The sequence below is a fragment of the Orbicella faveolata genome, unplaced genomic scaffold (genome assembly GCF_042242905.1).
Source record: "Orbicella faveolata isolate gen_17 unplaced genomic scaffold, um_ofav_v1 contig_25, whole genome shotgun sequence".
NCBI classification, from domain to species: Eukaryota; Metazoa; Cnidaria; class Anthozoa; order Scleractinia; family Merulinidae; genus Orbicella; species Orbicella faveolata.
Genome location: NW_028301553.1, coordinates 16,274,140 through 16,300,835, shown reverse-complemented (window position 1 = coordinate 16,300,835; position 26,696 = coordinate 16,274,140). Strand labels below are relative to the sequence as shown.

Here is a 26,696-nt window from a genome sequence, read left to right as displayed (position 1 = left end):
CTGCACCCGTTCTTACTGATCGGATTATTCTTTCACAGTAGCTTCAAAACGAAGTCGGTGACCCCCATTTTGTTTTGCATTTGTCGCAGCACTTCCTTATTATGTAGCCGTAATAAAAGATTGTAAAAAACTTCTACATAGCTAAAGATTTTGGCACACACACTCTAGAGGTACCTTATTTGGGTTAATTAGAATTAAGCGTACAAACAATTTTCTATATATACGACAAGAAATTCAAACCTAACCTCTGCCCGCTTGCCGTGACTCGTTCAAATCCGGGTACTAACCGTAGTGGGAGTGAGTTGTGCTTGGTGGCCAGAGCTTTCCCGCGGCCTCCCATAGATGGGATTGATTTAGTCCTCGACCCGGGGTTGTTTTATCGTCAATCGCAGGCGATTCGTAACCAAAGTTGCGAATATTCAAAAGAAGAATTCGCCGTCAAAATTCGTCTTGTCAGGCGTGAAATAATACATTAGAGATGGACATGTTCATTACTTTTGTGACGTGGAGGGCTAAGATTGAGCTGTGGCGGGTTTAAAGATGCTTATAGCGAGCTTTTCGAACTGGTCTTCATCCGGTTGGTGATATCTCCTGTGCTGCTTTGTCTCCTCTTTAGTACGCGTCGGATCAATCAAATGGCATTCAGAAGTGCTAGAACGGCAAGAAAAGAACACCAGGTAAGATTTTAAACTTTAGATTAGCTTTTTAAAGGAAATAAGGCGATAGACTGGAGAGTTTAAAGTCGAATTCAGTTCAAATCCACACCCCGCCCTTCTTACCTAATTCAACATGGCGGCGAACCTTGTCGATCGCAAGCTAATAAAATGCGGATAACTCGCGCGCCGTCTGAAAATGCGTGCACTACACCGTCTACAAAATGATTTTATCCTTCTTGGCCTGGCGCATGTGTTATCAGCGCGTTATAATTGACGACGGAAGGTTTATATGGCGTTTGAAAATCACGAACGAAAACAAATGAATGGAAAGGGTCTTGAAACTTTGCCAGTTTGGAAAACTGAAAACTATCACTCTAATCTTCAACAAGTATCAGTTATCAACTCATTAATCTTGTTGATACGCGTGTTTATGAAAGTTTTTTCTTCTTCTGAGAGTTGCCACCAAAATACTCGTCTTTGTACATCAATATTGGCCTTTCTTCTACAACTGCAATCTCTCCTCTATCTCCGACGAAACTCCAGCTGAACAGTTATGTATTACAACCAGAGACTTTGTTAATTGTAGCTTTAAAAATCCTGAACTTTCTGAGCTGTATCATTTGTACGTATATACACCGACAATGAGAAACCGTGATCCCGGGATGAAGTTGTGTTATGTGTGTCTGCATGCGACCATGTAGCTAAAGATGAAGAGTGTTATGAAAACATCAAAATCTTCAAGGTATTGCCCCCTCCATCTGCCTTCAGCATTCTTTAAAAACGTTATTTAAAAAGGGAACTTGTAATAAGCAATGATAACGGCGATGCTAGGAGGACGCCTAAAAAAATAAGTCACCATAGTTTACCTTTGAATGCCTTCAGATCCGTTTCGTCGTCATTACGTAATGCAATTTCCACCCTAAGTATGAGCTCAAAGAGTGGAACACTCCATAACAGTACTTCCCCCATTTGGTATTATTTTGATTATTTCCTCGTCATGCAGCAACATAGATAAACCATGAAGAGGCCATACAAAAGATAAACACTTAATAATAAGGATTGTAATATGACTGACAAAATTACTTCTTTGTAGCTGAGAGCAGGCAAATTTAATTTATCGTCAAATTTATATTTTTACTGCAGCGCAACTTTACGCGAGCGTGTTCTTAATTTTCTCAGTCATCTAACAAATGAGTCAACGTATGAAAGCTCGAGCAATTAAGTATTTAAGCTACTCCTGATATTTGAAAATTCTTTCAAATTATACTTGCCGAATTTTGAGAGAATTTTCAAATGCCACTCGTAGTGTTAATTCTTAATTACGAAATAATTTGATATGTTCCCTTCGTCTCTGGATAAGCGATTTCCATTCTAATCGTTCGATGATGGCATCAGTAGCCAATTCCTGAGAGCTTTTGAGGACAATGCGACTAGCTCTTCTTAGCAAACAATCGATCTCCAGTAAGTTGTCATGCGACCACAGCCAACTCAGGTGATGTCAGACCACGCCAAGAGTAGTATTTAGAAAAGGCTAGAGACTTTCGCTGGTCTCGTGTAAAATACAGGACGCTATTTCTTGGCAGTTCTGCGAGACGTCCGCAAAGTGAAGAAGTCAGGAGAGCCACTACTTAGGACACAAACGTTGCTTTCCTTCATTTTAATGTACAACCTGTTTTCTCTGATCCTTATTAAAATAATATTCTTTACAATAATACTTGTGCTAGTCGTTATTTTACCCGATGTTACAATAAAATAGAACTGGGACATTATATTTCGATATATTTCCGCCTGATTTTGGAAAGTATTGAGTGTGGGTGCGTTGTTGAAGGTAACGGATCTCGATTTTTCGCAAATTTAAAACTGGCATATCATGTTTTAACCACAACATTTCAACACACCAACAAATCGTGTCTCGACGAATTCCCTTCAAAACTTTCACTAACAACAGACAAACAACGGGGACTTAAATTAAATTTTGACCTGAGCATCTTACATTTATACGGGCCCATCTAGATACCCGTTTGTTTTGTAAATACTTTCTTTGTCACAAACAATAATTACATTAATTTCAATAATTACAAAAAAGTTATTTCTGACATCTCCTATTTTAAAGAGAAGACGCCACCACAAAGATGATTACATTTAACTGCTTGTGACGCTACAAGCGAGTACTTTACTTAAAATCTGTATCAGCTATAATTTGTCCTCAAATAATCATACTGTAAAGCCACTGTGAAGAGGGACTTGAAACTGGGATTTGCCTGTTTTTTTTTTTGTTTCGTTTTTGTTTTTGTTTTCCACTGGAAAACTAGAATCTGGATCACTGGTCACTGGGACTGGGAATCACAAATAAAACGTTGGGATTGGGACTAAAATCTGGATAAAAATAGGCTGGAAAATGATTTTGGGTATACCTTGGGCTGGGAAATGCGAATTATTCTTCCCTACTTTCAGAACTTTTTATGGGAAGTAAAGTGAGCTTGGGGCAAGCAGAAAGCAGAAAGGTGATTTTGAAGAAAAGAAGTAAACTGAGGACAGACAGATGACGGTGACTTACTAACATATAACGTATTTATTTGTCCATGCAGACTTTGTGTCGATATTTCCTGCTTATTAGGCACACTGAGCAAATCCTTAGTTGGAAAAAAATCACTGCTTAAAACTATCTATATGGATAATATAAATATGAATTTAAAGTAAAATATACATATTTTAAGTGAAAATAAAATAAAGTGAAATACTGAAATGTTTCTCACTTTACTGTTTCCCACTGCTTGGAATTCATTTCGGGTAATTGTTATTCTGTTTTGTACTTTCTACACGTTCTTAAGTTACTTTCTATCAAAGTTACCGATTTTTATACATTCACTGAATGCCCAACACGTATATATTCGCTCTTCAGTTCCAAAATGAAATCTTAATTGTCCGGGTTAACTTTCATACATTTTTTAAATGTTTTCAAGACTTTTAAAATGCTCCAACTGAGGATTTCATTCTTTATTCTTATCACCTGTCTAGGAATGTAAGGAAAAATTAAACTCTGAAAATGAGTTAATCAATTAAGTAATTAATTAATTAATCAATTAATAATGAGCGGAATTTGTTCTCTCTTTTGAAAAAATAACCACAAATTTAAACTGCGCATGAGGTCTTTATGTTAGACTTCGTCAATAATTTCAACTTTAGTAGTAGCTGATACTCTAGTTTGTGTTGTGGTTAATTCTTGAAAAGAATGTAAGCTTCTATAAGCAACATTCTAATAACAGTGTATATCATTCCATTGAAAACTGAACGTAAGTTAATCATTGTCTAGAACATCGCTAATCGTTATTATTTTAAATCGCTCTATTGATAAAAGAAGCAATATCACGAATTATTAAAAACTGGATCATTGGATAATGCAATTTGAGAGTTTTCATTGGCTTACGCCATCATGGCTTATGAGCCATTATACCATGCTCTACAGATATGGTAAGCCTAAGCGTGATTTCTTGGGGCGTTTTTAGTTTTATTTTAGTTCAGTTTGCTATATTTTTGGGGGCGTTTTTAATAAAACAATTATTCCACTCGCGCTTGGTGATATGAGATGATTATACACCTATCTACCATCTCATATATCATCTACCATCTCATATCCAACGCTGAGCTCGTGGAATAATCGTTAAATATTACTGAAGATTCATTTTCCAGCTAACAAAAAACCCCTTCAAATCAGGTTGGCAAGGTCACAAAATATAATTCTCTCAGCTGGACAAAAACTCCAGCAAGACAACAGTATAAGATCAAGACGAAATACGAGCGATGAACTTGAAAATTTTAGTCTGCATCCGTCAAGGTACATTGGAGGTGACTAAGCTTATTTAACAGCAAGTAGTTTTAACTGAAAATCAATTGTTTGGCGGCTTCTCTCCTTGGTGATAAGTTTATTGATTATTATATTACATGTATGGCTAATAAATTATTTAATTAATGACTTGCCGGTCATTGCAAGAGTGTTAAATCACCAGCTCTAGTTACACCGACAAAACAGCAACAGTTTTTTTTCCACAGCTGGTTATAGGTAAATTTGAGACTGCAAACGGATGGCTTCCGGCTTGCAAATAGAGTAGGCTTTAGTTCAACCCAGTGCAAGTAGGTCTGTTGGATCGTTAAGCCTTAGTTAGAAGGCATTTTGAAGTCTTCATAGAGTTTTCCATTATAGGTTGCCAAGTTCACGCAGTTCTGAAAGGTAAAAAATATAACAATAATTAAACGAATTGTTGGATGAAGCAGTGCCCGTTTTGGACCTAACGCTTGGCTGTGCGCCTTTAACTCGGGGACAAAACTCGGACCCCAAAGGGTATGGTTTTCTAGCCGTTTTGGTCTTTTTGGTCATTTTCGTCTCAAATAGGGTATGGTTTTTGCCTTCTAGTCTTGAACTGGGTATGTTTTTTTAGAAAAAGCTATCCTACCTAATAAAAGCATATAGACGTTGCCTTTAACATTGGTCTGAACTAAGGAACTAAGGTATTGATTTAAGGGTCCGATCTCAAATAGGGTATCGGAATTCTCGTCAGGTCATAAATAGGGTAGGCAAAATCGCAGATTTTGGTCTTAAATATGGTAAGAGATTTGGGAAACAGGCCGCACACACCCACCCAGTTTTTCTGGGAGTACCCCGGTGGGATAGAGGCGAAATGTAGTTGCTTAAATTTCGGAGTTTGGACGTTTTTGTTTTAGCTTCTGTAGTTTCTGTACTCAAGTTTACGTTCCGTTGCTTGACTGTACCTGGATTTCCTTGTCTAGTTTATTTAAAGCCCTGTGTAGCTGTCTAAATGTTAATCTCTTATCTGGGTCTTCATGCCAACATGAGCGCATAACAGCATACCTGAAACAGAACATGCCCAACGTGATCAACTGAACACTAACAACGGGACAAGGTATGAACTTTAAACGGCTCGAGACAAAAACGAGTAAAGAGAACATGTCTTCGACTGTCTTTCTTTACGAGTTTTTCTTCTGAGTATTTTAAGCTTTATTCAATATTGAACCTGTCAAAGGCAAAAAGGTGGTGTTTTGGGTATTCTTCTTCACGAGGTTATTAGGTGTTTTTATTAAGGACCAAAACAAGTTGTGCTCTGTTCAGTATTGAACCTATCAAAGGCAATGAGGAGGTATTCTCGAGTGTCTTAACATTACGCATTCCAAGTAAGATATTTTGTTAGCAAAGAGGCACGAAACGAGGATGAATTTACCATTAAAAAAACTGTGGTCAGAAACGCGAATTATATTCATAGACGCAGTATCTATATAAAAGGTAAACACTCTAAAGTTACGAGCTCCTGGCCAAGTTCAAACACGCACGATAGACTTGACACAAAAGTGAAATGGGATTTACTCACACTTCGTCACGTAAATGTCTCGGTTTTTCCATTCTGTAGCCACCTGCCAATTTTTCAATCAACTCTAGTACATCCATGCCAGGGTACGGAGAGCCACCTTATGAGAGGGGAATACAGTTATCTCTGTCAGTCAAGCTAGCGTTTGGAATCAGTCAGTAAGTCGATAAGTTAACGAGTCAATCATTCATTCAATCAATTATGCAATCAACCAATCACTCAATCGATCTGGCAGTCAATAATGAAAAAAATAAGTAGATAAGACAAATATTCTTGGGAACTTAGAATGAGCTAGTTAATTAAACATAATAAAAATGAAAATTACCTATAGTGAATATCTCAAACAGGAGCACTCCAAAGCTCCACCTGGTTATCAAAGACAATGGAAAATTAATATTAAAACGAAGTTCAATTACGGAATTCATGCTATCCGGACTAACTCGAGTTTAACACTCACACGTCGCTTTTTGTTGTGTATCGTCCGTGTAGCAAAGCCTCGATAGCTGTCCATTTTACTGGAAGGCGACCCTGAAAAAAAACAAAAAAAAACAAGCCACCAATCAGTCATTTTAGTAGAACTGTGGTACTAAATGTTATTAATCTACGCCTCCAGTCCTGCGCTTCCTGACTTCTTAGTGATCTGGTCAAGTCGGAAACGAGGTGTAGGTTAGGTAAAGCAGCAAACAAAGGTGTTGGGTAACTGCGCACGAGCTAAATAAGAAGTAGAACTAACTTATGTTATCACTTACACCAGAAGTTTTTTGGTACATGTCCTGTCCCTGAATGTCTCGCGCCATCCCAAAGTCTGTCACTTTACATGTCAGATTTTCACCCAGCAGGATATTTCTGGCTGCTAAGTCACGATGAATAACCTATAAATAATAAATATAAAAATAAAATGCATGATATTTGTGGTACGTTTTTCGATAGAGAATAAAACAATCAAAGAAAAAAGACTGTGGTAGCACTCCGGTTCTGTCGGTTACTAACTGTCAAGGCGCTCCCACTGCACCTTCTCTTCCAACCCCCTCCCCGGGCACCGGCCAACCTACCATTTCGGTTTAAGCGTTCCTCCAATTTGAAATAAATCCCTTCACCACAGAGTAAAAGCATGAGTTTAACTCATAAGAACAACTGCATTATAAGCGCATTCAAAAGCCTATATTTTACAACTGGCGGACTCCAAGCGCAGCTTACCTTCACAGAGCTCAAATATGCCATTCCATCGGCTATCTCCCATGCAAATCTCATCAGCTGTCGGGATGTCAGGTTCCTTTTGGGGAGATGTTCAATGTTGTAGTAGTTGTCTTTTAAGCCACGTTTCTTTCGCAAGAAACCTAGCAAGTCTCCATAAGGTGCAAATTCCGTAACTACACACAAGGGCTCTGAAAAAAAAAGAAATTCCTTCATCGACTAAGATTCATATTAGAAACAAGACTCATTGTTTCTTAACGTTCTCGGCATGGTAGCTCATAGAGCATACGCTTTATCGCCAACATTCCAATTACAACAGGAAGGGAAATCTCAGAAAGGAAATCTCAGAAGCTAGTAAGTTGGAGTGGAGTACTTTAGAAATTTGGGCAGTAACAGGAAACATTTCTGATAAGTTGTTAAGCAACAAGAAAGCCATGACAGAGGAACAGGACAATTCGCGAATTTGTGACCCTTGCAATAAATAACGGTGTAAATTAACTCGGCTGGGTAGTCTCTGGGAGTAGAACAATATCGAAACTGACGAGCAAGGAACAAATAAATCGTGTATAAACTTTATGTAAACTGGAAGAGAAACTAGACTGTACCCTATAAGTGCCACATGGATAGAGGGTGGATGTCTTTCTCCATACAAAAATCTAAGATTCAAAACTCTGCGATTTTAATTTGGCTGACACGCTGCCACTATGATGTAATTGCGGAATGATGGGCGGGCCATTGAAGAAATTTCATACCTGATTTAGTAATGCAAGCCAGTAGTTCCACCACGTGTTTATGTGGTGCCAGTTCTTTCATCACGTTAAGTTCTGATTGCAGGTCTTTGCGCTGAGATTCATTTGCACCATCTAAAAATAAAACAGTATTAGCAAAATTAAATTTCGGTAGGACGAAAAGAGTGCTTTGTAACATTAAAAAATTGCCAGTTTAAGATAACACTGTAAAATAGGTCTATTTTCTTGAAAATCGCCGTAAAAAATAACATATCAGTGTTTCCATTGGCTGTGAACAATCCCTCTATTTCTGCGAGAAAATCGTCTGGCCATCAACCGCCATCTTGGATTATTTTTGCGAAAGAAATCGGAAGAGGACGTTACTACTCAGGAAAGAGGTGATTAGTCTATGCTCACAGAGCGGAGTTTCAGGAATACAAGAAAACTTGACTTGCCTTTCAGTGTTTTCACCGCAACAACTGTCCATCCGCCATGTTTGCTGACGTTCAATGCGCAACCCTTTTTAACAAGTCCAAACTCGCCATTACCTATGGTTCTTTCGATTTTAAGCCTGTCCCGCGGGATTTCCCACTTGGGTGTCGGAGGAACTATGAATCTTGTATCTTTTACTGCAGGTGGTCTGTTGATTGGCGTATGCCCGTGTTTAAGATGTGAATAGTGGTTTTCAAACATTCCTAGTCCAGATTTCAACCCTCCATTTTCTTCTCCCAGTTTGTCAATAAAACTGGATTCTTTCGTGTATTTACAGAGTCCAGCAGGTTGTTCATATAGATGATCGTAGGCCGAAATTTTTCCTGGGCCATAGGGTTGTGTCCCTGGTGACCCAGATCCATGGCTTTTCACATCTTCGATTGATTGTCCGTGGTTATAATGAACCTCTAGGATTTCCGTTATAGTTTCGTATTCATTCTCAGCCTGCAAAGGAATCATTAAGGACAAAAAAAACTGTTATTGCAAATTAAATACTACTTATCCTATTATTGAAACAAGTAGTTAATTTTCCTCTTTGCGAATTGTTATCACAGTCTCCGAGGTTTTACATTTTGGACATTTTTATTTGTCGTAGTTGCCTTATCCTCCCTTTTTACCCTTGTGTTTCCACTCTGACAAAAAGCTTCTAGAATTATAATTTTCTGTAAGTTGAAGAAGTGCTTACCGTTCTTTCCTTTAGTTCCTCCATTGTAGAAAGCGAGGAACTGTTACCGAGTTCACTGTCTCTGTAAGGAGAGTAAAGACTGAATAAGCTCAAGGTCTAATAAGTACGCGAAGAAAATGTAGCACAACGTCAAACGAAAATATACTGGGTTACATTTTAGTGCTGAGTTAATTAGAAATCTCTTGGCGATGTGACACTAGGAATCTGAAATATGTTGTTCTTGTGGAAAATAATTTTCATGTTGTCTTTTTTTGTGATTTACGTTCAGTTAAAAGTGAAACAAAAAGAACTCGAGATACCTACTTGTCAGGTTGTGTCGATCTCTTACATCTGCATCCCCTTTTGCAACAGGAAGAACCGAAAACTGAAAGCATGAAGGACCATTATATGTTATTTTAATTACTATACAATTAGAAGCCATCATAATTTGGTTACAGAATTATGGCATTAGAGAGCGTTTTAGTCTCACACAGACCTACTCAATCACGAATCCCTTAAATCGTATGTTTACTGTTGCAGGTTTAAAAACGCTATTTAAACGGATAGCAAGATATGTAGATTAAATGTTGACCACCAACCCCCCCCCCCCCGAAAAAAAAAACCTAACCTAACCCTAAGAACCTACAACCTCCTAGACGAGGAATGCTTGCTCAACAAGACTTACTTTCCACAATTTATTAGTTTCTGTCAGATTTCCCCAACCTCAATTCAACGCTTAAAAGGAGCAACGTTTATCTATACCCGTATATACCTGGGTGGAGGGAAGCACGGAGGACTAAGTGTCTGGAAATTCCAAAACTAGATACATATCGTCACTTACATTTCTTAGTGGCTCTCCAAATCATGAACACGGTAGTTGGTACAGCAACCGCTAACATTACAATCCAGAGCGGAGTGAGGTACGAGAAACTGCTCTTTCTGCTTTCACTCTTGGAGCCTGAATCCTTTGTTGCGTCCTCTAAAGAAAACGAATCCGTGAAATTATAGTTAATCAAACGCTGACACAGACACATGGCTCTATAACAAAACTGACTCGGCAAGTTATTTGCTATAATCAGGATTACTGAATACTGATTGGCTTAAACGATAGCGTAGCTTTCATGTAAAACGAGAACAAAAACGTGACAAGTGCAAAGATGTAATACAAGCTCAAAGTAAAACAAATTGCAGTCATCCCACGAGCGAGAGGAAGTTGCTTTTTAAGTACAGTTGGAATTCGTTTTCCGTGTTTTTGGATTTAGCAAAGACCATTCGGAAACGGTGGCAATCTTAAGCGTCATGTAAGCGTCACATAACACCTACCTAGTGTTACAGACGGGAACTCTGTCAGAAACACTTCAGTACCCACTGTGGAAGTTGACTCTGCAAGAACAAAAATTATGTGAAAAATCTTGCCTATACTTTGCTAAAGCAGACAAGACTAAGTTCGAGTGTATATTGTTCTCGAGAATGCTGTAAAATGGATTTGTTAAGGAAAGCAATTAAACAAAATGTGAAAGTTTTATCGCAATATTTGATTGGACGGAAAACCTGTTGCTCAGCTCCAATCGTTTGAGTTGTTTCTGCCATGGCTGTCTTTTAAGTGCTTCTCGAAATAAAAACAGACCTACCTCGTGTGTAAGTAATAACAGGAGAGTACGTGACAACAGCGGAGTCCGTTGAAGTGACTGCAGTACTAGTCCCTACTGTTGTAGTTACTTCTACAAAGCAAAATGACAAACAATAAAGATGTTTGAGAAAGTACGGATTATAGTTCGTTACTTTGGTTTGAAATTTAAGCAGGGCTCTTTAATTTTCCAAATCGTCAAGACAGTTTGAATGCCGAGAATAAACAAATACAATCCAACTCAGTTCCTAATTCCTTCTTAATTGCTGAGTATTTCACTTTTGTTCTGTAGCATCAAAGATGCTAGTTTGCTTTGTGATTTGTCTGAAGCAGGAATGCGAGATCAGGGCCCATCCCTTTCAGACCCTGTTACGATAATTAGTTAAACAGACAGCTCAGTTACCTTGTGGAACTTGTCCAGTTGTAAAGTTTCTCTCCAATCCAGGAGAACTCTCTCCATATCTGTTCCATGCCGATACCGATACTGTGTAGTTTTGGGCCCATTCAAGTTCCTTAGTATAATGTGACTCCGTTGTATTCCAGGAATTCACCCTTTCCTTGTTGCGCGGGCCTCGCGTGGTTGTAGATACCCAGATGTAAACAGTGTACATCACGATAGGGCTTTTACCATTGTACGGCTTCAACCATTGCAGTGAGCATTGTTTTCCATCAACAGTGATGTTTGTCACAGAAGGAGCATCAGGTGGTCCTGTGGGGATAAAAGGAACAAAAAACTTAGGAACAATTTTTTCCCGAGCAGGTGGGCCAAAAAACAACGTTATAGACATATGTGTCCTCAAGTTGTGACTTAATTGGTTGATTCCCTATTATGATTAAAATTTTTGACCAAGGGAGCCTTTGCAGTAGAATATTATTATCTTACAAGATAATTGCTTGTTAGTAAGATCTCTGGCGAACACGATAACAGGTCTAGCTGAAAGTGATTTTCCACCGGTTTTGACCGTTTGAAGATGAGGAACGAAATTTCCAACCCGTAAATTTAATTGCAAAGTCGCTCCAAAAAGATAATAATCCGCGTACACAGGCACGCAAAAACTATCAATTTGGGATGATTGAAAATAAATAAATCAATAAATCAATAAATCAATAAAATCAAGCAGCACAAAGTTTCAGCTAAGTGAGTGATTAGTTGTACCTGCTAGAAGAGTTGTTGCACTGATGTTCGCGGATTTCCCGTAACCGACTTCATTTCTTGCTTGTATGATCACGATGTAAGTCCTGTTTCTTTTTAAATTCTCAATAACTAATGATGAAGAGGTTATCCTGTTGTATTGCCGAACCCGTTTGAGGGTAATATCATCGAACACTTTAATTCTATAGTCCAATATCCTGATGATGTTTTCTTGAACTGAAGAGCTCCAGGTTACGTTCAACGACAATACACTCGACACAACTGTCATATATGGCGGGTCGGGTGGATCTGTAAAGAAAACATGTATGAATGAGCACATAGCGATTTTCTACATGGCTGAGTGAATCTAGTTGACTGACTGACTGACTGACTGACTGTATGACTGACTGAATGAATGAATGACCTTCTGTCTGCCTGCCTGCTTGACTGACTGACTGTCTAACTGACTGATTGACTGCCTGCCCCTTGTCTACCTTCTTACCTGACTTATTGCCTGCCTCCTTGCCTGCCAGCCTGACGACTGACTGACTGTCTGTCTGTCCATTTGTCCGTCTGTATAAGTTAATGCTCAATCAACCTACCGATTCAACAACAGAGCTATCCTTTACCTGCTTCAAGTGTTGTAACACTGGCGTTTGCAGACTTTCCATAGCCAACAACGTTTCTCGCTTGCACAACAAATATGTACGTCCTGTTCTGCTGCACATTTTGAAGGGTAATCGACGTTGTTTTTATTCCTCTGTGTTGCTGAAGCACAGTTCTGTTCACATCAAGTAATGTTGTGTTGTAATCCAATATGCGGCTACCACCATTGTCAGGCGATGGACTCCACGTGACATTCAACGCCAATACGTTTGCCGTGAATGTCGCTATTACAGGTGGGCCGGGAGGATCTGAAATATGAAAAGGAAATCCTAATTATATAACGATCACTGAAAGCTTGCAATTTCATTAAACTGGCATATTTTACAGCTGATCACCATTCTTGCCATGTGCTTTGTTTTGTCTTCAGATATTGATGAATATTGAAAGACCCTTCCATTCGATCAGTTATTTCATTCTACTGCAAAAAAATAATACTCAAGTACTTACGAAGTTGCTCCATTGTTATGTGATACCATACTGTTCCTTTGCTGTTTGTAGCATTACACGAGTACAAGCCAAAGTCGTTCACAGTTTTAGGCACCAGCGTCAACGTACTTATTTCATTCGTAGAGTTAACACCATCTAATATTACTTGGCCATCTTTAAACCAGGTGATTTTAGCCAGAGGATTTGCATTCACTGCGCACTTCATGGTCGTCACTTGGCCAATCCATGATTTAACAACAGCATTTGAAGAAGCGCTTTTATTGAAATGGGGTCTATCTAATAATAGGCAAAACGAAAAGTTGAATGAGTGGAATAGCGTTACTATATTTAACATGTTTAATTTGATTGCATATCAAAGCGTATCCGGTACTCGTAACTGCGTCAACTGGAGGCCAAACGTTGCAAGAAAAAATATGAAATGAAAAATATGAATTTGTACATTGATATCAAGACAGGACTTAACCAGTTGGGTATGTGTGGCAACGTTGCGTTTACTAGTTCTGAGACGAACGAGTCTAATATTCATAAACCTTCTATCAGCTGGGAAATTGATCTTTCGCCTAAGCGATATACTAGCCTCGATGCATGTCCAATATACACACCATGAATGATCGACTAACCTGATGTGAGATGGAAATCATAGTAACATTGGTAAAAGGGACGAAGAGAAGTTTTAAAGGTTAAACTAAGAATCTACACTGGGTAATCTAGACGGGACAAGGCAGTAGTACTTACATCGTATAACTCTCACCAAAATACTCTGAGAAATCGACCCAGCTCTGTTTTTGGCAGTGCAAACATAGGTACCAGCAGTTCTCAGCTCGATGTTTGTGAGAAAATAGCTCTTCGTTGTGTTGCTCTGTTGTAATATTTGACCATCTTTCTTCCACGTCACCAAAGGTATAGGGTCACCATTTGCGTCACAACGTAAAGGTACATCATGATCTCCTTCCTCAACATCTAGAGTCCGATTTCGTCCATTGTTTATGGTTGGTCGTTCTAAATAATTAAAATTGGAGTAAATGTCCCTTAAATGCCTAAACAGACAGTCACGATTTTCTCCCAATGAAGGGGCAATGAAATGGCTCTTAAAAGGCCCTCAATGAATGGCCCCCTCAAATGTGCTATGGGAAAAAATCGTATAATGATAAAAATGACAGTCCCATTTGATCCATCTGTTATGGTTGGGATAAATATCCGAGCAAACGGTTATATATTTTTTTCCTGTTGATTGAAGGAGTGTTGAATGGTACCCTAAATTGTACTATTGGAAAGAGATGCAAATCATGAAAAACTATTTGATTTCGATTACTTTAAACTATTAATTAATTGTGATTGATTAAAGTTCTTCAGATGTACGAAAAACTATCTGATCTGGGGATACAACAATATAGAAAACTTTTCCTTTTCTCGTTTGTTTCGGCGTCTCTCGGCTGGTATAGTCCTTTTAAATGCGAGAGAAACAGTTTATCTGATCTGTTCGCTTTCTCTACCCAGCATGGCCACTCATGTTCATTTTTTGTTGTTGTTTAGTTCAACACTTTTATTCTTAATGCCCTGTCATTTTGAGACTTCCTTTAGTTAAATGCTAAATTCAAACATTGCGAAAAAGTTAGTTCATACATCAAGTCATGCACACTTACCTGTAACGACCAGATTTATCGGACCATCTTTGACAGGCTCGCCAGCAAGGTCAGTCGTGCAACCATATGTAGTTTGGTCCGACTTAGACACATTTTTTAAGATGAACTCTATTTGACATCCCTGTTGCTGAGAGATATTTCCATTCCACTTAGCTCTGGATCTTATTGAATAGTCAAGTGCGGAATTGAAAAAAACACCTCCATCTTTGATAACTGTGATGTATTTTGTCCTCATATAACTGTAACTGTTGTCTGTTTTGCCCCAAATGATCTGGAAAAATTTACCCCAATCTTTGGAATCACCAAACGTGAACTCCCACTTAAACCTGGCGGTAGAGCCTAATGGCACATACAACGGGTTTGGAGGTGTCTTTGTAAATTTTGTTCCAGGACTCTCTGAAAAAAAGGATAGCTAGTTATATTAACGTGTTGTGCTCCTAAATCCTTGCATCCTCTTAACACGTAATGAAAGGACCAGTTCAAGAATTTGTCCCTTAATGTTTGGGAAGCCTATCTACCCAGCTACCTTTTCGATCTCGCTTAGCCCGTTTACAGATCTGTCCAATGGCAATTTCTATGGGTCCTCCTGACCTCTAGCTGTCTCCAGACGGTGTGTGTATATAAATATATATATACGTAAGTTTATTCTAAAGTACAGTTAACGTAGCACATATCAAAGTTTGTAAATTTAGCGCGAGCACTCGGTGCGACTTAGGTTTTGCAAGCGCGCGTGCTGTTCATTTCAACCGTTTTCATCACGCGAGCATATTATATATATATATTTAAGCAATAGACCACAAGTTTTCATGGTTTATAGGCTGATAAACCACGCGGGATGTTGGAAGAACACGACAAGAATTCGTAACTCACGAGCCGCAGCGATTTACGAATTCTTCGAGTGTTCTTCCAACATCCCAAGTGATTTATCATGCCTCTAAACCATAAAAACTTGTGGTCTATTGCTTTTATATAATAATTCAGAAGACACGCGAAATTTCCACGAGTTTACTGGCACAATAAACCATAGCTGATTGACCAATCAGAGAGCGCGCATTCATTTAATTATTATATAAATATATATATCTTTCATCTCAACTCAAACTTGTTTGCAATTCAAATCTATTTGCACACAGCCGCTTGCATAAATTGCTTCAAGAAATCTTTCACAATCGTGCGTGTTTAATAGTGAGACATAAGGAGTATTGATGCATAATTTACTTAGAATGTTTGTTTTTGGAAAGAAGGCAAGTAAAATGGTCGTCATTCACCTATTGAGGTAATTAGTTATGTTAAAATCAATGCAACTTACTGCCGTTGGTGAGGCTGAATTGTAGAAAATACCAGGACGCAAAGAGTGTGGCTACTTGAAGAAGAGCCATCTTGCTTTCAGCGTCTTGATGCCAAACACAACTAGATTCTGTAAACAGCAATCGAAACAAATTCACATAAGTATATGTCCACGTTTTCGAAATAGTCTTTCTTTTCCTGTTCTTTTTTGGGTCATCCCGCTACCCATGATGTCCTGTTACCTGACAAAATATCCTAATGATCTCTCATGTTAAAGGAACGACATCAAGGGGACCAGTTGCTGCATGTCTAGTCAAAAACGTGCTAAAATGATGATCAAGGTTTTTCGCTCAAGCACGTACGAAAGCTAATAGCTAATAGCACCAAGCTAAATTGAAGAATAGTCATAACGTTTAGGAGATTTTCCCAACACGCAAGGGCAAAATTTGAACTGTTTAATTCAAGATCCTCTACTTTAATAGCTTCAGTGCTGTGGTATGGTAGTTTTATTAAAATTTTTAAAAAACATTTGACCATTATTTTATTGAAGTTTTCTTTGATGTAATGATGTTTTCTGGCTTTTGCCTTTTAGAAATCATGTTCATGACATAGCCCCCTTAATTACCAGGATGATGGTCTGATCCTTATGGTGAGTACGCCGCTTGATTTGTACGCGGATAATTGTAAGTTACAAAAGAGTCCCTAGTTTCATCCTTACATCGCTGAGTGACAGAGCGGTAAAAAAAAGAGAGGGTGCTGAAATATAGAAAATTCGTTACGATAATGACAAACATTAGGATGAGCCAGTTCACGATATATTTAGAAAATGGCCTATTGGGGTCCACGTAGCTTGGGAAAGATCTCGTGATTTTATTGACTGTTGCCATAGTACAAACTCCAGTGTATCAAAAGAAAGTCGAGATATGTGAAAAGGGATTCAATTGGCTCACGAGTCCTTAGAACCTGAGAGATAAGTACAGTTATAAACAAGTGCCAATGAAACAAGCGCTCTCATTGGTTTGAGAGGCTTGCATTATGAGAGTACAAACTCGTGACACCGTTCGCACGTGAAGCTTTAGATTGTTACCGAATTCACTCCTCTCGCGAACAAAAAGAAAATTCACGAATACAATTGGAAAGACAAACGTTAATGCAATCACGCACGACCCTTGAGGCCGTCATACTCTGCGGCCAAAACAACCTAAGAGTTATAATGGTGTGTGGCCAATTTCTCAGAAAAAAAAAGTAACGCTTAATTATAAAACAATAACAAAAAAAAGCTTGGCCGTGCTTTGCTCTATTATAAAGTACTCGAGGAAGTGTCAAATGCACTTAGGAAGTAAAGAGAAGCACACGCGTCCGGCTCGTGTCTCACCAATCCTCTTGTACTCTCGTCGCTTCCTTGCGCGTGCAGGATAAGGCACGTGTAGCCTTATATTATGTGTAAAATTTTGTCATTTTGATCCAGAGTAGTAGTCATAGTGATCAGCAGGTTGTCTATCGCAGGCAATGGACAGGCTAGCTTCAACTTTTGAAAAAAAAAAGTCCACAGGCAAGCTTAAAAAATGAAAAAAAACAACACCGACGATAGGAATAAAAGCGTCGTCCATTACCGATGAGCGATACTAACCCTAATAAGAAAGAATCATCGGCAGAAAATTAAATGAATTAATCAATAAATAGACGCTTTATGTTCAAAGGGTGACGTGTGTGATTTCAGCGCGTGTGTAATTTTTTTCTTTTTTTTTTAAAAAAAAAAATGAAAGCCAGGTTGACGAAGTTTAATCGTAAGTACTGTGGAACCAGTTAGATTTTGGTTTTACTTTGTTCATCTTCTCTAGTTGTTTAGCGTGCGAATACGGCCGCCTCTCAGGGCCAGTTGTAGGCTCGGTTTCTGCCGCTCTCTCGCGTCCGGTCACTTTGCTCCTCCCCGTGAAGAACGGCTGGAGAGGGCGAGCCTAGGCCAGCTGTATTCTCAGGATACTGCTTTTGTCAGTTTGATTTGTTCGCAGATTTTCCTTCATTGGATTGGGCAATCCATTAACAAATAGATTTTATCGGTATTACATGTGTTCAAATTCATCAAATGTTAACCACTGGCAAGCCGGCCTTTGGCAAATGATCGATCCTTATCATAGCCATTCAAATAAAGAGTGAACACGTACGTTAAAATTTGGCGAGGTGACTACATTTTACTCTAGATACAACTAAAGAACAATAAAATAGAGCTACTGTACCCTCGGTGATAACTCAAGTCTTCTACGCCTGTTCACCCTGTTCAGCTCCGCACCCCGGCAATGTTTCACTCGCTCTGTGCAGCCCAGCACCGATATTTAAATGAGTCTTATAGAGTCATAGTCTGGGAAACGAACTTTGTTCGACTGATCACACATATGCCAAAATTGCGTGTATGGATGAGCTAATCTCACAACTGACAAACTTACTGACAATCTTACTGACATCTTACTGTTGAAGCAAAAACGGTCTTATACAGTCTGGTCACCCAAATTCTGACAGTTAAACGGAAATAATGGCCCAATGATAAATGACAGAATACCCCCAAAATATGAAAATAGAGAATTATCTACGATTTATAAAAAAAAACTATATAGGAAAATAGAACAACAGAAATTGCTTAAGGAAGCGCCACCGAATCTTGTGTATTCCGTTTTTGGTTTTTCGCTTGTTCGAACATCACACGCGGGCAGAAAGGGAGGATAAATTGAAATGAATAGGTCACGCCTTTTTGGCTAACATTTACATTAACGGACTGCAGAGAGCTCAGGTACACCAAAGTGGCGCATGTGCGTTTTTCATGAAGAAAACAACGTTTCGGTTAATACCGTATATTGTGTGCTAATCTGCAAAACGTTTAGTTCGTAAGTAACTGGGCCATTTGGCCATTTGAAGCCACATATGGCTAACTTACTGGTGAATTTACCAATAAGATATAAGGCCTTAAGTGCATATGGTGCTAAACACCAAGCCATTTGAACCAGATAACCAATGTTTTACATTAATGCAGCCGAAAATTGTGCTGCTGCATGTGCAGGAGTTGTTTTCTTACCTAAACTAGGGTTCGAAGCGAAAAAGTGGTTGGTCGGAATTTGCTCTTGTGTAAATAAGATTTAGGCTGCATTATGAAGCGATAGGAGACTTAACTTGGACTTAAAAGTTAATACGAAATCTGAAGAGATGAAAATTTACTGCCTGCTGGGTGAAAACAACTCATCACTAGATGTTTGATACTAAGCATAGAAAGTCCGTCAAGTTTAATAACAATCCGGACTCAGATAAAATACAAGTCTCTTGACTTGTTACTGATATTCAACCGTACGGCGCAATCCGATAATCATTTGCCCGTGAACTACTGTAGTCAAAGTTCGTCAGGACGCAAAATTAATCCTAATTTTCTGGGAGAGTTTTTGGTTCACGTGTAAAACATGTAGGAAAATTAAGGTGATCGGCTTAATACGGCAAAATGTAGACAGACTGATTCAATGCAACCACTCAATCACATCGCTTTTGATTAAAAACACAACTGAACATGTTACGGAAACAACTGAGCAAAATGTTACCATAGAATGAATAAATATATAAATTATTGTAGCAACAACAATATATTGGCAAAACTGCTATGTATTATGAATTGAAACCTATATATGCATATGTCCTCTGGTTTACGTGCATTCTCTAAATTTTTTGAAAGGTACAAGGGCTCGCGCAAGCCACTCGAGCACGTTATCAATTGTGTGGTTCTAGAGCTCCACGCACGCAAACGTGTAAGATAGTCCCCGGACGATAAATGTTCTGTCGTAAGTCTTTCTAACAACCAAAACCCCCACAGAGCTGCAACAAAAGCGCAAAATTTATATATCCCGGTGTTCGTATGTTATAGTTTAAACCACATGACAGACCGTTGTCACGTGGCTCTCAGGTGCTGAACGCGACCGTATCAAATGATAGGCAGTTATCACGCTATGGGCTAATAACACTGATTTACGTCACAATAAGGCACACGTGAACACAAAAGATCTTTCGTTTAAGGTAGGCATGACCATTTGCACTAGGCCGACAAACAGCTACTAGCTCTTCCAAAGTCTCGCCATATCTTGTCTCCACCAAATTCTGTTCGAACTGCCAAAAAACGTGGTCTACTTACAAACCAGCATTTATTTTTTGCCCAAAAATGTCAATCACAAAAGAAATTGAACACCTCTTCGCGGAAAAATGCCAACTCAAATGATGTTTTGCTTTAAGATGAATTGAAAGATCTGTCAGTTTTGACAATTGGCAAAAATTGCTCAGATCAGACTGAGAATCTTCGTTCGTTCAATGGAGGTGATGACAGCCTAACATTTTGTCGCGTGGACCGCCCTGATGAATTTTTTAAAACATCTTCCGCCTTCATTTCCACCGATAATTGAAAAGTAACATGCCAAGAAAAATGGATAATACCTTATGAAAAGAAAAGGTTAAAATACGAAAGAAGTAAAGAATTACAATCAAAGTAAGAGAACGTCACATGAAACAGCCGATACATCTTTGAAATTACCAGCTCTTGAGCGACGCGTGATGTCTATTATTTTTCTTCAGTATTGCTGTAGACCTCTCTAACGCCCTCTTGGCTTAAAACAAGACGAGTTTTTTAAGAGGCAATGTCACGATATCTCAATCACTTCTCTCTTCACTTTTACATTGAAGGGAAATTATCAATAATATTTTTCTAAGGTGGAAGAACACCAAAGAAGTACAAAAATATAAATAAATAAACAAGGATATGGCTTCGACTGAGAAACCTTAAAGGAGCAGTTACATAAGTGTTACTGCGAAAAGTCACAACCTAGACAACCTAAAAGACATGATTGCATAGATTGAAACCTTAATATAATGCTTATAAGTTTCGTTAGAAATTACATTGAAAGTGCACTGAAGTTATAAAAAGAGGGCTACAAGGGACGGTTGTGATGTCAAATTAAAAACGTCTGGGAAGGGGTTTCAAATTTTGTTGTCGTTTCTTGGAAAATCGCTTGATTAAACCAATTCCAATTTGTTCTCTTGTTATTAAGTCCGTGAATATCTTCATCTTGATGATCTCGGTGCAGTCTAGAAACATTTGGAGTACAAGCGAAGGCACTCTGTCATAATTTTACCGCTTCTGTAATCACTGATGTAGCAAATTGCCATGAACGTGTCCTTTTAAGACGGATTTCGACAAACTCGACAAATTTGGCCAATTTTTTCCTTTTTTTAAGGTGTGAGTTTCATGACGCAGCTCCTTTAATGTGCTTCAGTTCTGCCAAACAGTACGGATGCCACTGAGCCTGAAAGCTATCCTGTGACGTACTAACACGCCACCTATGGATTAGCAACACATCTAGTCGCTTCATGCAAAAAAAGGCACCGGCAGTGGTAAGACATCTGGCTCCGTCATATCGTTCGGATTGTCAGAATGAACTTAGCGTGTGAGCAGTATGTGAGCAATATTGGCATGGTACAAATCACTGTAAAACGTTGGCCATTGGCTTTTGGTAACTTCCTTAAAGCTCTTTCAGCGGGTAGATCGAGCACAAAAGACAAAAAGTTTGAATTTATAACTAAGCAAATGATTCTTTAATTTGTTGAGTAAACATCCGAGTGTTAGTTATCAAAAGATGCCCCGTCATACATTGCATGCCGCGTTGACTAAGTATCTTTGTTCAGTCGCACGCAACACGCATAGAATGTGGATTTATCACGTAGAAACGTATTGTTGAACCTCAGAGTATTTATTTCAGAATGGTCAAAAATATCAAATCAACAAATAATTTCATGGGCTTTATGATCAACAAGAATAATTATCGTTTCAAATGAAGAGTTGAAAAAGCACTCAAAAATTGGATTGATCAAAGGACTTCATGCTTTCATAGTTTTTCGTTTTTTGTTGTTCCTGTTGATTTTGCTTGTTTTTGTCGACGGCAAATCAGTGAGCGAAGTTGTTGTATAAAAGAGTCTGTAGTGAATTCCAGCTTGTTGTAAAAGGAAAACCCTTGCTCTTAGGGAAGGTTTTGTGGAAATATGAACTGTGATTTCTATATCATCAAACTCGACTGTTGTACAAGAGTTCGTAATAGTCGTTTTGCTTTATTTAACCGTAAAGTTGTAACAGTAAATGAACTAGTCTTTGCCGTTTGTTATTCAATTGACGTGATCACAAATGTTTAAAGCGTGATTGTATCCCAAAATTTTTGCCGCTTAACTGCACAGCAACCCGTTCAATTATCGGATTAAATCAGTTTCATCCCAGCATGATGCAGCTAAATTCCCATGAAGGGGTATTGGTTTTGCAGTGCGCGATTTTACCACAATAATCCAAATTATCGAGATAGACACGTGCCAAAAATATATATCTGCTGCATCACCTTGAAACACCGAAGATAGTGAAAGAAAATTTGTATGCAGATTAACATGTAGAACACAACACCCAAAACTAACATATTAGTTACCAATTATTAAATTAACACGCAATTGTTTTAGACAATAACGATAATAGAATGCAAGAAAAGCAAACAAACCTATTCAAAGACTAAAAGTAACTGAACACATGATTAATAAGTGGTCTTCTGTAGAGTGCTTTTGATACGCAAAGACTGCACGTAAAAAGCCCTTAGCATTGCTTGGTTTGTCAGTTAATACCCTTTCGTGGACAACACCGTGAAGGAGTATGCAGTTTACCCCTGAAGGAATTTGCCTGCCACACTGATGCTCTGTACTTACGGCTCAGCTTTCGTTCCCCTCTTTTGTCTTGATACACAATAATTACATATACTTAGGCAATTCTACGGGGTCGTGATCTTCTGTTTTGTTACGCTTTGTCCACGTCACCTAATGGAAGGATTAACGTCAAATCTGAGGGGTCAAAATACGTAGGAGATACCCTGACGGGTTAAATGGAAAATGAGCATTGTAGAACGCACTCAGCACTCCTTATTTTCCATGGCAACCGTGTTTTGACTTCTCAGACGCCAACACGTAACAAATTATAGAATTAGACGACCCCTTAGCTAATAACACGTTCTTTAGGGAATGTAAAATACATTTCTCTTGATACACTAGGTTCACTGATAGGGCTTTACACATTATGTTCAGATTTTTCACTATTATGCTAATGCTCGATGCTCAAAAAGTCCCACTATCATGCTCAAGAGGAGTCACTTTTATGCTCCACTATGCAAACATCAAAAAGATAATATCTTCACTTAAATTATTGAGGCGTGAGCGCTTCAGTGTAATTCTCCATTGCTCTGGCTTGACTATTACGAAATGAGTTTTCTAGTAATGAGAATAACTTGCTCTGGTGCAGCAGAAGAGGGTTGAATTAGCAAAATGTTCTTGCTTGCTGAAGCCCAATTTGGAAGCTATCTTTCATGTTGAGACCACCAAGTAGTAACAGATTACTCTCAGCTTGCCGAAGACCCAGATCATCAGCCTCCTTAGTCTTGTCACTATTATTCCGACATAATTCTCAATTCTTTTACCTCACTTTTATGCTCAAAATAATGCCGGCGTTATATGCAAAATCCTAAATGTATTTTCCTGCAATTAGGTTATTTCGAGCCGGTGTACTCTTTCCAATTATTGGTGTCTAATTATGTCCTTTTTGTAGCTAAAATGTTTTCAGAAATTCAAACGAACATTCTTCTCTTTTGCTGCTTCGACTAAACGTTATTCCATAATCATCATGTTTAGAACGAGATGTAACCAGATCGCGGCGCATTGAATCACTTTGGTGGAGTCTTGGTTTTGCACGGTAGTTTCATTACGGAAATAAAAACAAGAAATTCACAACATGGTGTAATTTACGCCGAATGGATTAAAACAATATTCCAGCAATGAAACGTAGAACACAAAACACAGCAAGGTTTCACATATAATTGGACCATTGTGATATTAACTCGCTGTTCCTTTGGTCAACATCCGTGAATTCGATTGTAGCGTGAACTGACAGTTCTAGTAAGAATGTCACATGATTAATTAGAATTTCCTGGTGATTTGACAATCGCAGACCTTATGTTGAAAGGGCTGAAACATCGCTTAGCCGGTTCAAACTTCCGACTTTAACACAAATACTAAACTACAGTGCCTAACATCATTAATCCTCTCTTATTTCTGCATTTTTTTTGTCTCAGTTATAAGAATCTTATTGTAAGATTCTTATACATTTGTAAAAATATGAAAATATCGAGGATGAAATAGTAAGTGACACTTATATATGAATTGTATACCCAAGGCAGAGATTTTGTTAAGAATTTGTTTGCGCATTGATGAACAAATAGAACACAATTAAGTCACATAACGTTTTTAAATAAACTTTATTTTACCCTTGCAAAAGAGCTAACGCAACAGTACAAACGTAAGCACGTTTAAGTTGAATCGATAAAGCAAGGGCACAATAGATAAATAACATCAAAGAGTTCTATTTGACAAGTCAATCATATTCCTGCTACGTTTTACCTAACTTGAATAAACGTACAATCGGCTCCGCAGTCTACGAATGTACACAGAATATTTTGAGCTGTAGGTCGAAAGTAATATAAGACTATTCAGCCTGGGCATGTTAAGAAAATATCATTCTTTTATAAACAAGTGAACAAGGCGCTATTGAGTTTGCTCGAAGAAAACGAAAACGAGACGTCTAATTGTTTAAGGGAGAAGTATATAAGAAACTGCGATCCAAAAACCTACGTTTTATATATTTCAAGCCAAAAATCAAGTGTTATTCAAGTTTACCCAATCATGGGCAAGCACGAGCTATGAATAGAATAGACAATAATGAGACAACTTCCTGTTGCCGGGATGTTTTGCATTTCTCACGTCAGATTATTATGCTAGCGTGCAAGTATTTCTGGTGTTTGGCGGGTTTAGTTCGCAAGGTCAAAAGTAAAATGTCAAGAGTTTTAAAGTAAACAAAAGAGCGCTGTGCGAGTAACAGCGTATATCCGACTTTCTTTAACTTTTTTTCGAGCAACTCCTCTTTCTACAAATTTATAAGGTCAAAGTCAACTTTGTTTTGCTCAAAAAAGGTTACCTGATTCAAAACGTGACAGTTGCCACGCGATTCGCGTTATAATTACAGTCTAGTAATATCGATTTCAAGGTCAATCGATAAATCATCATATATAAAAAGTTTGCTGTTCGGTTTATCATATTTCCAACAGTATTTTCATCTGTGACCTGAAAGGTGATTAAGCGTAACGTCTGAAAATTACGCTCGTTTTTAAACGATTATTCGAACTTTATGGCGCCCTCGATTCCAACTCAGATGGGCGTCTTTGTATTTGAAGACTCTTACATTCTCGCTAAAGCCAGGTAATTATTCTTTGCCTGAAATGTCAGCCGTCCGGCTCCCGCCGTGTGGGTGGCGACTGACAATTCAAGCTAATATTTTTTTAAAAGCCATCTAAAAACTCGCAGGTTATTTTTGGTGCCACATAAGTTAGATTGAATGCCTCTTATTGTTCATTTAACGCGTTTCTTGACTGAAGTCATCGGTGGTCGCGAGCTAGCAATACGATAGCGAGTGTTTTTATTCGTGTGCCGTGTGTTTTCAGAACATAGTGGCTTTGTGATCATATCGTTGAGACTTGACACGGTGGAATTTCAGAGGCGGCGAAACGCCTGTTATCCATGTTTAATGACGTTCACTAGGCGTGGAATGCAATTTTTTTTTTCAAATCTGGCAGAAATCAATTCAAAAGGCGCTTTCTTATGGTAATGAGGCAAATGACCTTTTTTAAAAAAATGTTACAAGGTTAGGTCTAAAACGCATATTACAAAGGGAATGTAAGACATCGGAAGCATGCATTCTTTCTTTGATCTCTTCTTTAAAAAAAAGTTAACCTACTGTATAAATGTTATTAACAGAAAAAGAGTTGACCAATGGCCAACCTGTTGTTCGCTTTTTACTCTCCAGCAACAAGTGCTATGACAGGAGCTGACCTAAACTGCAGCACAATATTCCTTTGACAGTCCCAAACGCCAAAACTGTCAGTCAGTGCAAAGTCGTCCATCCATCAAATATGGGAGAACTGTGCTTTTCTGTACCGCTCATGTGCCTATGAAGCTGCAGAAATGGCAATGCTGCCAAATGAAGCAAGGTATCACGTGACATACCACATGACTTTTAGCAGAAAGCAACATTTCATGGACTGCTGGCGATTTTTCAGTAGAATCATCAAACATCTGCTTAAACATAATTTTGCTCTAGAGAATTCCTGACCCTGGCCTTTAAGAGCGCTCGAGGGCTTGAGTGATGTTTGTAGACTGTTCAGTCCGCAGTGTCACATTGAGAGTTTGGCTGAGATCCCAGCATGGCATAAAATGACGATTCGCCGCAACGTCTGACTGTGTTTGCGTTAGTTTCAGTAGTACAGTTCTTCTGTGTATTTTGTTTTGTTTGTTTTGTCTTAATCACAACTCCCTCGCACCCTCCCTCTCTCCACAGTACATATCCTGGGTCGTAATCTTAATCAGCAGAGACATGGAGGTCGGTTTAGTTACCTTGATTTGCTTTCTTTTTCATTCCGGTAATTGTTTATAAGCTTTTCGGTTCTAACCAAATTAAACAAGCTCTGTTTTTCTTGTAATCAATTTAAGAGAACATCATGTCCCTCGTACCCCGCCATATTCGCTTTTGGTCTTTCCTTTTAGTTCAGAACTTAGCAAGGTAACCTTATCATGTTATATCTGATTGATCTGCTTTTGAAGTGACAAATACGAAGATATGTTGAGGATCTTTCGCAA

General features: G+C 38.5%; 1 protein-coding gene and 1 long non-coding RNA gene across 6 annotated transcripts in view; one reads left to right on the top strand and one right to left on the bottom strand.

Annotated features, from left to right (window-relative positions):
- On the top strand, positions 1-26,696 carry LOC110069268 (uncharacterized). 2 transcript variants are annotated; one of them, XR_016208808.1, is made up of 4 exons: positions 1-677; positions 16,507-16,563; positions 21,170-25,262; positions 25,818-26,696. It is a non-coding gene; the product is annotated as an uncharacterized LOC110069268 (long non-coding RNA). The 2 variants fall into 2 exon arrangements; XR_016208809.1 differs by having other exon boundaries at positions 2-677; positions 25,867-26,696.
- The window catches only part of LOC110069245 (uncharacterized), a 30,809-nt gene continuing 6,411 nt past the window's right edge, over positions 2,299-26,696 (bottom strand). For 3 of the 4 annotated variants that reach the window (XM_020776757.2, XM_089294840.1, XM_020776749.2), the window contains 21 exons: positions 15,937-16,044; positions 14,628-15,023; positions 13,720-13,983; positions 12,985-13,260; positions 12,501-12,785; positions 11,896-12,180; positions 11,143-11,448; positions 10,744-10,833; positions 10,436-10,495; positions 9,954-10,091; positions 9,437-9,497; positions 9,134-9,194; positions 8,412-8,892; positions 7,981-8,091; positions 7,232-7,419; positions 6,784-6,906; positions 6,492-6,562; positions 6,360-6,400; positions 6,038-6,134; positions 5,424-5,523; positions 2,299-4,877 (listed from right to left, as the gene is read on the bottom strand). In XM_020776757.2, coding sequence (XP_020632416.2) covers positions 4,812-4,877; positions 5,424-5,523; positions 6,038-6,134; positions 6,360-6,400; positions 6,492-6,562; positions 6,784-6,906; positions 7,232-7,419; positions 7,981-8,091; positions 8,412-8,892; positions 9,134-9,194; positions 9,437-9,497; positions 9,954-10,091; positions 10,436-10,495; positions 10,744-10,833; positions 11,143-11,448; positions 11,896-12,180; positions 12,501-12,785; positions 12,985-13,260; positions 13,720-13,983; positions 14,628-15,023; positions 15,937-16,006 — 3,570 coding nt within the window. In that variant the 5' untranslated portion in view covers positions 16,007-16,044 and the 3' untranslated portion in view covers positions 2,299-4,811. Of the gene's footprint in view, positions 4,878-5,423; positions 5,524-6,037; positions 6,135-6,359; positions 6,401-6,491; positions 6,563-6,783; positions 6,907-7,231; positions 7,420-7,980; positions 8,092-8,411; positions 8,893-9,133; positions 9,195-9,436; positions 9,498-9,953; positions 10,092-10,435; positions 10,496-10,743; positions 10,834-11,142; positions 11,449-11,895; positions 12,181-12,500; positions 12,786-12,984; positions 13,261-13,719; positions 13,984-14,627; positions 15,024-15,936; positions 16,045-18,151; positions 18,726-26,696 lie in introns of those variants that run through there. The other variant, XM_020776742.2, reaches the window with a different exon arrangement.